Source organism: Alexandromys fortis, unplaced genomic scaffold, assembly GCF_014885135.2.
Source record: "Alexandromys fortis isolate MF-2015 unplaced genomic scaffold, M_Fortis_MF-2015_v1.1 scaffold_31, whole genome shotgun sequence".
Classification (NCBI taxonomy): Eukaryota; Metazoa; Chordata; class Mammalia; order Rodentia; family Cricetidae; genus Alexandromys; species Alexandromys fortis.
Window position 1 is genome coordinate 12,666,515 of NW_026067974.1, and position 13,582 is coordinate 12,680,096.

The window sequence follows — 13,582 nt, forward strand, 5'->3', positions numbered from 1 at the left end:
CTATTTGTGCTTGCTGTTCTCATATTTAGTCAGTTTTTCCCTCTTAATTACATGAAGCTGGGATTTTTTTTAATTGCCTAGAAAACTGCTTTCCTTCAGCACGCTTGTTTCCGAACGGAGGCCTGCTAACAAGCTGTTGCAATTACTCTAAGGCAACATCACCGGTGGGTATGGGCAACTTTCTCCCAACAGCACTAGGACTGGTCTCTTCTAGGAGCTGTCAAAGAGGAGCACACCCTGGTGAAAGCCCAGCTAGCCTGATGAACATGTCAGACTGACTGACAGCTTGGGGCCAACCAGCAAGCTCCATGCCCTGCGCGCTGCCAGGCGCAGCTGGCTGCTGGTGTTCAATGTTGTCAGCGAGGGTACTGCAGGGCAGAGGGGCAGCTCGGTGGTAGAAGGGCTGTCTTGTGTGCGGGAAGCTTTGCCTCAGGACTGCAAAGTAAGATGCCTTGCCGCTGAATGTATTACACCGAGCTAACAAGTTTAAAACTCAAGTATGCAATGCATGATTTGAGAAGTAAAGATAAGAATGTGGGCTAAGTCAACACTGAAATGTAATCATTGTTTGTATTATTTTTAAACTGTGTGTGTGACAACATGCATGCCACAGAATAGTAAGGGGGTCAGGGGACAACTTTCAGGGCTCAGTTTTCTTCTCCAGAGGGTTCTGAGGAAGAAATTCAGGACAGCAGGCTTGATGGCAAGTTCCTTTACTCACTGAGTCATCTTGCCCCATTGCTAATATTTTAGAATATTTTGTCTGTATATGTACATATAAATTAAAAGCATGAATGTTTCAAGCCAGGTATAGTGGCACATGCCTTTAATAATCCCAGAATTCAGGAGGCAGAGGCAGGCGGATTGCTGTGAGTTCGCATCAGAGCCTGGTCCACATAGTAAGTTCAGGACAGCCAGAGCTACATAGTGAGACCCTGTCTCAGAAAACCAAAAAACAAAGTGCCACGAATGTTTTGATTGTTAGTTAATATATTAAGTGTTTGGTTTATGAGGTATAAATTTTAGCGTGTGGGAAGCCAGGGTGGGCTGATCTTGAGTCTAAGATTAGTTGGGTCTATATAATGAATGCAGGCTACCCAGAACTACACAGTGAAAACTTACCTTGGGGTTAAAAAAGTTGGCATGGTGCATGTCTTTTGTTCCAGCACTTGGAAGGCAGAGGCAGGTGAGAGTTCCAGGTCAGCCTGGACTACATAATGAGTTCCAAAACAGCCGGGTTTCATAGAGAAACATTATCTCAACGCACCTCCCCCTCCAAAAAAAAAAAAAGCAGCAAGTTCAGGGGCTGGAGAGATGGCTGTATGGCTGTGTGCTTAAGAGGGCTTCTTGTTTTTCCAGCAGACCTGAGATCAGACCCCAGAACTCACACTGGGGGGCTCACAATCATCTGTAAGCCCAAGTTATCTGGGATCTGACCCTGTTTTCTGGCCTCTCCATGTACCTGCCCTCAAGTGTACATATACCCACACACAGACACATGAATATACACAGAATTAAAACACAACCGAGATTAAAATTCAAGAGGTATTTTATCTCCCTAAACCTAAGAGAAGACTAAACACCTTTCCTTGAGTTACATAAACAGTTTTCAAACCGTTTTTCTGGGAGACGGGTCCAAGGACTGAACCCAGAGTCTCATGCATGCTCGCCACCACTGAGCTACATACGCAGCCCAACACACAGATAGGGACAGGGTCTCACTCTGCTATTCAGGCTTGCCTGAAACTTGCAATCCCTCTGTCCTAGTCTTCAAGGTGTTAAGATCACGGGGTTACAGGTGTGGACCACTAAGCCCGGGTTACACATATAACCGGTCAGTTATAACATTTTTCTAACCAAAGTTCAGTATCCTTGTGCTTGAAACGTGATGAAGAAACGCTGTTCACCTACCAGGCTTGACTTTCAATCCACTGGGATAAATAGTGCCGCACCTCGATGGGGAAATGCTGGCCATACAGGGCCTGCATCTGATGGAGGGCGTCGCCCTGGAGCTGCTGGGCTTGTATCCACATCGCCATGGTTCACCACCTGTTAAACAAAGACCTTGATTTGTTTGTTTCTAGTCCCCCCCCCCCCAATTTAAAGCCAATGGAGTAAATATGTACAGGGTTTAAAAGTGAACGTTTTCTCCCTTTGGCACACTAAAGGTCAAGCCTTTAAAACTGTCTTCTTTACCACTGTCTGTGACGTGCGTGGGTGCACATGTGCCAGGGTGAATGCGCAGAGGTCAGAGAACGGAGACGGTTCTCTCTTTGCACCTTTGTGTGGGTTCTGGGGATCAAACCCGGGTTGCCAGGTTGCTCAGCAATTGCCTTTTCCCACTAAACCATCGTCTCACCCGCCCAGGATGATATTCTCTAACTGACTTTGAGCTTTATACTGTTTGAAAAATGCAGCCACTCACTCAGCGCGGCCATGGGAAGGGGCCCTAGATGGGTCTATGAAAAGTTGACTTCTGTGGCGCAAAAGACAACACCGTAAAACCAGCTTTAGGCACGGCGGCGGGGCCAACAGCTTTGATATCCTAGTCCCGGTCTTTACTTTTGTTGGAAACTGCCACGGGCGCTAGGGAGGGTTCCCACAGTTATCATGAATGATTAGCAGAGTGATCAGAAACGGGGCTTCCGATTTGGGCTTTATGAGATGGAAGAACAGGCTACCACGTGCAAAGGAGCTGGAAGAGAGGGGGAAATATGGACAGCAGACTGAGGCTGAGCGTTATCTCAGTCAGCTCTGCAGCCATGCCCCTCAGAGCAGAGGCTTATCTTGCCAAGCTCCCTAACGTTCACCCTTGGAGTTATTGCTATGGGACTTGTAGAACAATGTTCTGTTAAATTACAGCATGTACAGTCCAACACAAAAACAATATACGTCAACTAAGAGCAGTAAGAATGGACTGATGTAGTCTACTGGCGAGGAGTGGGTAGGCTTTAGGTGGGGTTTGTAGTTACTTTTGCAGTGGAGATTGAAGCTCAGACCTTGACCACGCCAGGCAAGTGCTCCACAGTTGATCTACGGCCCAGCCCTCTTTGTACTTTATTTGGAGACAGTGTCTCACTCCACTGTCTAGGCTGACTATGTACTCACTCTGTAGTCGGGGTAGGACTTAAACTTGACAGCTTCCTTTTTTAGTTTTGGTTTTATGAGATGGGGTTTCTCTGTGTAACAGCCCTGGCTGTCCTGGATTACAGACCAGGCTGGCCTTGAACTCAAGTTTCATCTGCCACTAGTCTCAGCAATAGTAAGCTTTTGCTTTAAACTGGTTCTTGTGATGGCCCGGGCGTACAATGCTGGAATTTAGGTGGTGAAGGCAGGAGGATCAAGAGTTCAAGGCCAACTTGGGCTTCCTGAGACTGTTTTAAAGAAACAACACCAAAACCAGAACAAATATCACCAATGAAAACAAGCTTCAGGAAATGGATTTATGAAACTACTGGAACCCTTTTCAGACAGACCGAAGGACTGAACACACTTGGCAGAGACCTTCTGGGATTCCCCAGACTGAAGAAGCTACATTATATGAAGAAGACATGAAAACCAGATCTTCGGGGCTGGAGAGATGGCTCAGTGGTTAAGAGCATTGCCTGCTCTTCCAAAGGTCCTGAGTTCAATTCCAAGCAACCACATGGTGGCTCACAACCATCTGTAAAGAGGTCTGGCGCCCTCTTCTGGCCTTCAGGCATACACACAGACAGAATATTGTATACATAATAAATAAATAAATATTTAAAAAAAAAAAGAAAACCAGATCTTCTTCTAATGCTGCTTTCTGTAACGTGGGACCAGGCATCTTGAATCCCACCTAAAAACGGTTCAGCTACTGATTTTCACAACTCTCCTCAGGACTGCGTTACAACCATGGCCCAGGGCTCTGGACCTGGGTTTTGTTGACTACCAGAGTGCACACGTGTGCCAGGAAACAAGGATCCCTCTCTGAGATCAGTGGCGGTCTGGTCAAGTAACACTGAGCTATTTATGGGACAAGTCAGTCAGCCAGCAATGAGGAGTGGGGTGGGTGCCGGTTACCTATTTTAGAGTGTGCTGCTATAGAACACTTGAACGACACATAGTTTAATTTGGGGCTTTCAGGCTTTAGTGCTGGGACAATGGTGAGATTTCCCAAGACAACAAATTTCAGTGGGTGTGAGTTTACCAGAAGAAAACTGGGACAGAAGAGCAATTCTACTTCCTTGTCAAACATCTGGATGACAGCTGTGTATTTTTTTTTTTTTTAGTACTGTCTCCCAATCAGAACAATATCAGTTTGTGATTTTGGAAGAAGGGCAAAGGGATGGTGGGAAAGGATGCTGGAGATGTAAGCATAGGGAAGCCAAACAGAGGAGTGAAGGGCAGGGTTCGGGCAGCAATCTTTCTCAGAGAGGAACAAGGACCAGGCTGGTGAAATGGCTAAGTGGCTGAGAGCACTCGTTGCTCTTCCAGAGGACCTGGGTTTGGCTCTCGGCACCCACAGGATGACTCACAACCAGCTGTACCTATAATTCTAAAGTATCCGATGCCCTCTTCTGGCCTCCAAGGGCACTGCACACAAGTAGTGCACATTCAAGCTTAAAGAACACTCATACACATACATACATCTTTAAAAAAACACAACAAACAAACAAACAAACAAACAAGGACCAGGCCAGGGAGATGGCTCATCCAGTAAAGTGCTTGCCTTATAGGCATGAGGACCCAAGACTGAATCCGAGAATCCAGGTGAAAATCTGGGCAGGGGTGGTGCACACTTGCAATCTCAGTGCTGGAGAGGGGGAAACAGGAAGATACCCAAGGCTCACTGGCCAGTCAGCCTGACCTAACTGTCCAGCTTCAGACCAATGAGAAACGGTCTTATAAAGGGGGCGGGGCTGGAGAGATGTGTCAGTGGTTAAGAGTGCTAGCTATTTTTCTAGAGGACCCAGGTTCAATTCCCAGCACCCACATGCCAGCTCACAACTGTCTGTAACTCCACTTCCAGAGGATCCAGACAGTCATGCAGGCCAAATACCAATAAAATAATAAAACAATTATTAAAAAAAGAGGCTGATAATGGTATCAAGATCACAAGGCAGAGGCAGGAGGATAAGAGGATGTCTGTGAGTTTGAGGCCAGCCTGGTCTATATACCAAGTTTCAGAGTTTCAGGCCAGCCAGGACTACATAGTAAGACCTTGTCAAAAAAAAAAAAAAAAAAAGAAAGAAAGGAAGGAAGGAAGGAAGGATGACTAGCTCCTGACGTTAACTTCAAACTTCCACAAGTGTCACCACACACACATATACACACATGCCCATGTGCTCACACACACTTGGACGCACATAAGCACACCCATACACTCACCCCTAAAACGAGGTAGAAGTAGGAACTCACTGTAGCTCCTTAGTGAACATGTGAATGATTCCAACAGATAAAAAATTCTCGTGTTTGCAAATTCCCATGCTGAACTGCCCCAAGACAAAAGAAGGAAAGTGGTTCGAAGGCTCAAGCCCTCTCCCCGATCCACTCAAATCAAACAGCAGTGTGCTCACTCTCTGCTCCTCTCCGTTTTCCTTCCCGTTACTTACCACTGTCTGGCATGCAGCATACATCTATCCACTAACGAAGGAGAAGGACTTATTTAAAACAGTGCCAACATAGAAGTATCATTACATTTTTTGCTGCTTAAACAAACAAGTACATAAAACAAAGGTGAACATATCAGCTATTTTCTTTTTTAAGATATACATTTCTTATTTGTTTGTTTGTTTAATGTGTGTGGGTGTTTTGCCTGCATGTATGTCTGTGCATCACATGTGTGCAGTGTCCTAACATGCCAGAAGAAAGTTTCAGGTCCTCTGGAGCTGGAGTTACAGTGGCTGTGAGCCGCCATGTGAGTGCTGGGAACTGAACCCAGGTCTTCTGGAAGGGCGGCCAGTGCTCTCAACAGCCGGGCTATTTCTCCAGGCTTTTTAAAAAGTTATTATGGAACATAACATCAGCATGGAATTCTACGGTGTAGAAAGGAACAGCTCAACTGATCTCATCAACTACAACTGAATACTTGACAGGTCTATGTGGGTGACGGTCTCTCTTTCCCCACACATGCCTGTCATTTTTCTGTCTAGTTTTCTTTGTTTTGTCTTTGCCCCACTGAAGTCCAACAGAAGTAAACCTCTTTACATGCCTTACTGTCCTGTCCCTAAAGCATATGTATGGTGGCTCAGCAGAAGAGGTGAACAAGCATTGCTAAATCAGTGGCTCTCGGCCTCTCCAAGGCTGCGACCCTTTAATACAGTTCCCCATGCTGTGGTGACCCCAACCACAAAATTATTTTTGTTCCTATTTCATAACTGAAATTTTGCTACTGTTATGAATCATAATGTAAAATTTGTGTTTTCCGACGTTTTCTGAGGCGACCCCTGGGAAAGGGTCAATTGACCCCTAAGGGTTGGGAGCCACTGTGCTAAATTAACAAATACCTAAATATTTTACGTGTCCTGTTAGCTAGTCATATTACATATAACAGGAGTCTATTACTGTTTTAAGAGAAAAACACGGCTCAGTGTGGTGGTATGCACCTGTAATCCCAGCACTTGGTAAACTGAGGCAGGAGGCTGTGAGTTTAAGGCCATCCAGGGCTTACATAAAATATTTTGTTTCTTACAAAATCAAACACCTTTGTATGTTTTTTCAAAGAGTCTCACTATGTAGCCCTTGGTGGTCTGGAACTTAACTCGCAGACCAGCTAACCTTGAATTCACAGAGATCCACCGACCTCTGCCTCCCGAGTGTTGGTATTAAAGGCGTGCCCAGCTTAAAAAAGATGCAAAAACAAACCCATAAAGACAGCAGTACTGCGGAGACACACATATGTAACAGCAGGGCTGCACGCGAGCAACACATTTAGGTTTTACACCGGTGCTTGGTTTTTATTAAGGAACAGAGCGCTGAGCTCTGAGAATTTGTCAGAATATTTTTCTGATTCCAATTCTGAGCGTGCCATGCTAGTTATTATTTTTAATAGCATGCTACTCGAAGGGTAATAGCTGGTAAATGCAAAGCAGTAATTGCCTTGTTGTGGTAAACGCAGTATAGTGTCACAACACAAAAGCGCTCTGACGGGGATGGAAAGCGGAGCCCAGAGCACGACGGCTCACTGCCCGTCAAGGATGTAAGGATACAGGCAGTAGTAAGGAGCCTGAATGCTCCCAGGGCAGGTAAGTCGATGCTGAGAGACAGATTTGACAATTAAGATGATCCGGTCATTACACATTGTATGTATGACGTAGCACGTCCTTCTCCAAATATGAAAAGTTTGTGTCAGTTAAAATGTTAAAAAAAATTATGAAATAAAAACTACAGTAAATAGTACATTCGTGTTCATTTTACTTTTTTTTATTTTTATTTTTATTTTTATTTATTTATTTATTAAAGATTTCTGTCTCTTCCCCACCGCCGCCTCCCCTTTCCCTCCCCCTCCCCTTCATTTTACTTTTAAGCTGTGACTTTTATCCACATGGACTATGAGAGGCTTACAGATATTATCATGTTCCCATTATAGCCTCTGACCCTCTTGCCTCCACTTCCTAAAGGCTAAACGCTCACTGCAGACAAAAACTGCTCCCGCCCCTCTCCGCTGTAAATGCGTAGGTTCTATAGTCTGGTGAGTGCTTTTCCCCATGTCTGTCAGAACACTTCCCACCCGTTAGGAAGCAACGTGCGCACAGGTGTAGGCAGGGGCCCTGTCCACCATACCTGCTGTCTAGCCAGGCACCAGCTGCCACCCCACCTGCATGGACACAGCCCACCACTCGCATGCTCTCCTCTGCTTACTGACAGGCGGCTCAGTCTTTGGTGCGTGACATCCTGACAAGGGAAGTGGTTTGTATCTCTGGCGGGTCATCAAGGGGCCACTCTAAACACTGGGAAATGGATTCACCGTCGTATTTTTAGGACAGTGTTGACAACCGGCCGAGCTCTTGTGCAGCCACACTCGTGGCGCTCACAGCTTTCCAGAGTCTGGACACAGCGCTACTCCTGGTAGACACACCCAGCACCTGTGTGGCCCTCAACACCCGCTCCCATCCAAGGGTGGGGAAGGCCAGAGGTGCCTGTTTATAAAAACCTGGCCTTGAACTCACAGAGATCCGGACTGTTTCTGCCTCCTGAGTGCTGGGATTAAAGGCCGCCACCACCTCCACCGCCAAGACCACCCGGCAATAAATATTCTTTTATCAGAATTTCTCCCTTTAGCAAATGTATATAGATCAGCTCCAGGCTTGCCTCTGCCACCGAACTCACTATGTAGTTTAATGCCAGACCCTGTTCCCCTTCCTGCATACTGGAATTATAGGTGTGTTCTTTTACTCCTGTGCTGGGGATCAAACACAGGGCTTTGTGTCCGAAACAAGAACTCTACCAACTGAAATACACTCCCAGTTCAAAATTTAGCTTTTACAAAGAAAACCATGACTCTTTGAAGGATCTCAGAACACTGGGCTAGTGTTTGGCTGTAACCACCTGGGACAGAAGGAAGGCTTTCCCGCTGAAAGTTCCCGGTGCAGCTTTGCCAATGGATTGAAGAGATCCTGGCTTGAAGAGAGATGAGGGTTTAAAACACGTGTAGAGAGACTTGGCTTGCTGGACTAGCTTCTAATGTTTGGAGTATTTTGTAATTGCTGAGTTTTTCTTCTCATGTGGGACGAGAGCTCAAACCCAGGGCCTCGTGCACGCAGTGAGCTCTCTGCCACGAAGCTCCATTACCCCGTGCATCCTATAGTTTCTACTTTCCACACCAGCCCCATCCCGATGGGCCCCACCACCCAGCCAAAACCTCTAAAACGAGATTAATGCTCCCCGAGATGATGCCAAACTTGGCTACTCACAGTGCTTTAGAAGATCTGCCTCTAATGTCTCTGTGCCTCAGACTTACTGAGTGAGAAGAACACGCAGGTCTTTGGAGGGAGGTTGCAACGAGCATGAATTATTGTGTGTAAATACTTAACACAGCGCCTGAGTACGGGCAGTCCCTGGACGGGCCAATGACTCTTCTGCACTTACACACAGAGCTTCCTTCCCCTCCTCCATCTTTTAATCCCAACAAACTATTCCAAAGTCAGTCCTCTGCCTGATGACTAGCCCTCGCTGTCCTATTGTGTAACCAATATTCCAGAGGATGAAATTTACTTTCCATTAAAAATAAAGTATTCTTGTTTTAATTTTTACTGCATTTGTGTGTGTGTGTGTGTGTGCGCACATGCCTCACCATGCCTTTGGAGATCAGAGAATAACTTGTAGGGGTCTGTTCTTTTCTTCTACTATGTGAGTTCTGGGGATCGAACTCAGGTTGTCAGGCTTGGTGGCAATCACCATTATTTACTGAGCCATTTTGCTGGCCCTGATACTTTGATTTCTTAATCAATTTCATTGACACAGGACTTCTACAGACAAGAACCTCTGGAAGGGTCGAGGAGAGGAACTGTGAATCTTGTTCTCCCAAATTGGAGGAGAGCACTGAAAACTGCGGAGGACAAAGGTGACATAAGAATAGATATTCTTAAGTGCACGCATGCGCGCACGCACATATACACACAAACACACACAATTCCATCCATGGAGGACAAAGGTGACATGACAAGGCTTATGTGCACATACATGCACACACACACACACACACACACACACACACACACACACAGAGAGATTCCATGGAATGTCCGCTGTAGGCAAACCCAAAGAGACAGAAACTAGTAAGGTCGTACTGTTGGGAGTGATGAAATGCATTAGGGTTGGACATTGGTTCTGGTGGTACAATACCTACAGGACAGTGAATCCTGGGCCTCTTAGAAGGGCAATGGGACAAGTAAGAAGCCTTGCAGGTACGAGCATTGTCACACAAATCTGATGACCTGAGTCTGACCCCTAGAACCACAGCAGGATGAAGAGCAAAGACCCAAAAGCTGTCCTCTGACCTCCACAAGCATGCCATGGCAGACACGTCCACAAACACATCACATCAAACACACACACACACACACACACACACACACACACATCATCACATCAAATACACACACACACATCATCATCACATCAAATACACACACACACAAACATTAACATTCACAAAACATCACATCATACATGCACATTTACAAACACATATCAAATACACATACACACACAATCACACACATAAAACAAAAAAGGTGAATTTTATGATATATATTCTATTTCAATAAGGCTGTTATTGGAAAAGAGGCAAAAACCAGGCATGGTGGCACACACCTCTAATCCCAGCACCAAGATTCAGAGGCAGGCAGATCTTTTTCAGTTAGAGGCCAGCCTGATCTACATAGCAAGCTCTAGGCCAGCCTGGGCTACATAGTAAGACTCTATTAAAAGATAAAATAAAATAGAGACAGAAGTAGAATAGTTGACCCCACCTGTCTGAGATGTGTCCTGCCACCACGGCCCCACAGTGCCTGTGTCCTCAGGACTGTAGTGAGTTGTCAGGCTACTTTTTGTTCTTTTCCACATGTTGTCATACTTCAAAATTTAAAGAGAAAGAAGAAAACAGAACGAAAAACCTAATATCGGGAGACTGATTTTGGCAAAGGCTAGGGCCAGTTGGCAGATGAACTAGGTGTATAAACATTGTTTTTGATCTGAAAAGTTCAAGGCAAGAAGCCAGCATTGCAAACTGCTAACCTCCCAGCACCCACTGATAACTGAGGGACCCTTGGAGGAGTATAAAGGGCCAGGTCCCTGGTCATCTTGATGACCTCACTGTCAATACCAACTTTATTACTGCGTTAGGTGGTGATGAGAGACAGAAGTTATTAAATGCAGTGGTAGAGGATTAGGATTGTGTTCGTACTGGCCTGACATCAAGCAAAGTTAGAGTAAAATGACATCTAAAAGTAGGTCAATACCAGACCCATCTGCCCTTTAAAAAACAAAACAAAAACTAAACGCTGGTTTATAAGCAACAAGAAAGGTAATTCTCTTTTAGAAAAAAAAAATCATTACGCAGAAGGTAAGGGAACAGGAGTAAATGTGTTTGGCCCACAAAGGCACAAGAAATACTTTACCCAGGCAACACAGATAATAACATTCTGGGCAGACAACCAGTCACAAATCTTCACATCGCAGCCCAGTTAGCACATGTCACTTTGGGAAGAAGAGAGGTAGTGCAGGGAAGGGACAGGAAGGGAAAGGAGGAGGGAGCTACTTGCTAAGGGCAGGTTAGCCCACATCAGCGGGTTCTTCTATCTTTAAGATACCTCAAGAATAGAGTGGGCTGGGCTGGGGAGACGGCTCAGTTGGTAAAGCCCCTTACTACGCTGTCACTAGGGTGTGAGTTCAATCCCCAGGAACCAAGAAAAAAGATGGCACGTGCTTGTAATCCCAGGTCTGGGGAGACGGTTAGGAGGGTCCCTGGAGCTGGCTGGCAAGTCTAGCCCAGTTGGTGAGCTTCTGGTTCACTGAGATTCCCTGTCTCAAAAAGATAGACTGGAGAGCAATTGAGGAAGACACCCAGCATTGACCTCTGACCACCATCCATGTGCACACACAGGGCAGACCCAGACAAGGAGCATCGTGGCTGCTTAGGCCACGGGTGCTGCCAAGTCTCTGAAAACAGGATGTTCGCGCAGTTGCATGCTTCTCACTATTCACAAAATGAAAAGGAAGCTGGAGACACAGCACAGCTAGGTAGTGAGCGCGCTGGCCTAGAAGTCACAAAACCTTGCAATCAATTCCCTGAACTTCCAAAAACAAAGAGTTACAAAAAAAAAAAAAAAACCCAAAAACAAAAAAACATCAGCAGGTGAATCTGGTGGATAGTGCACTAACAATCACAACTATCAGGCCAAATGGCACTATACATCTGGAGATGTATGTATATATATGTATAATATATATATATTATATATATATATAGACAGGTTTGGCACGTTGAGAAGAAAAAAAACCTAAATTATAAAGAATCTGGAAGAAACAATCAACGTGCTTGCCTCTGCTGCACACACACACTAGGACAACAGGGATGACTGGCGTGGCCCCTGCACAAAGATGACAGAACGCACAGGAAGCATGCTGTGTTTCCCAGGACTTCCCAGATGGGGACAGTGCAGCACTGGGGGCTGCTCTGCTGGAGAGATGTAAATGGGTAACCGCAACTAAACTATACACCTTAAGGAAAAATAAACAATCAGGATCCAGACACATTCCCCCGAAATCCAAACTGTAAACTCTAAGGAAGGGGGGGGGCGGGGAGCAACAGAGCAGAATTGGTTTTAGAGACATGACAGCCAAGAGCTCATTAAAAGCAGACATAGGGTGGAGAGATGGCCCAGCAGGTAACATGCTTACGGCCAAGCTTGATGACCTGAGTTCAAGTCCCACGACCCACACGGCAGAAGCACCAACTCCAGCAGGTTGTTCTTTGATTTCTGTATGTGAACTCCCTTATACACATACACACGTGCACACACAGATAGATAGATATAGATAGATAGATGATAGATAGATAGATAGATGATAGATAGATAGATAGATAGATAGATAGATAGATAGATAGATAGATGTAAGGTTTTTGTTTGTTTGCTTTTTAAGCAGAAACATGGCTTTAAAAGACATTATTGAGACAATTACAGAAAGTTACATACTGCCTATATATTGGATATTATTGTGTCTTGTGTGGCCTTAAATTGGCTGTACAGCAGAGGATAACCTTGAACTTCTGATTCTCTTACCTCTGTCCCCTGAATGCTGGGAATACAGGCATGGGTCACCACACCTGGTTTATGCATTGGCGAGGACCCAACCTAGGGTCTTGTCATGCTAGGCAGGTGCTTGACTGTCTGAGCACCTCCCAGCCTTTGAGTCAGGGATAAATGTTTTGAGAGTTACGCGGTGTTGAGGTTGTGCTAGAAGGTGCCCTAGTTCTCAGTGGCATGTTCTCCAGCCTCTAAGGCTAAGGGGTCATGAAGTCGGTGTCTTAGCCGTCAGAGAAGGGAAGCGTGGTGTGGGGGGTGAAAACAGGCGTGCCGACACAGCTGTTGCTCACTGTTCTGTTTTTTCAACATCCTAGGACTGTAACTTTGTAAATACTTTCAAAATCAGAATTAAGGGCAAAAAAAAAAAAAATCAAAAGAGAGAAACAAAGCAATAGACTACTAACTGGTGTCTCCTCTGGCACAGGTCTGGGCAGAACTGAAGGTCTGGACTTTTCAGGCTGTGTGCTGTGGGCAGTAGGATGCCAGCATCCTTGCCTATGGATTACTATCTCCAGTCCAAAATCTAACAAGCAACTTGTTATTATAAAAGAATTACCATTATAGAGAAATTACCACTGTACCATTTTCCAGATGACTGCAAGCATTTGCTGGAGCCCATGAATAATGGCATCTGCATTACGGAAAATAAGAAACATGTTCCCAATATTTTCTACATTGAAGTTCATAGCCTCTCTCTTCCCACTGAGAATTGCAGTACTGTTTCCACTTAGCAAAATTTTTCTTTGAAGAGTGTTTTGTTCTAGGCCAGCTCTTGAGGACAACCACTAGTTAAAGAGTACAAGCTA

At 45.3% G+C, this 13,582-nt stretch overlaps 1 protein-coding gene across 3 annotated transcripts in view; it reads right to left on the reverse strand.

The window, feature by feature from the left end:
- Positions 1-13,582, reverse strand: part of Stat5b (signal transducer and activator of transcription 5B) — a 68,779-nt gene that overhangs the window by 25,668 nt on the left and 29,529 nt on the right. For all 3 annotated transcript variants that reach the window (XM_050156822.1, XM_050156823.1, XM_050156824.1), the window contains one exon: positions 1,912-2,049. In XM_050156822.1, coding sequence (XP_050012779.1) covers positions 1,912-2,039 — 128 coding nt within the window. In that variant the 5' untranslated portion in view covers positions 2,040-2,049. Of the gene's footprint in view, positions 1-1,911; positions 2,050-13,582 lie in introns of those variants that run through there.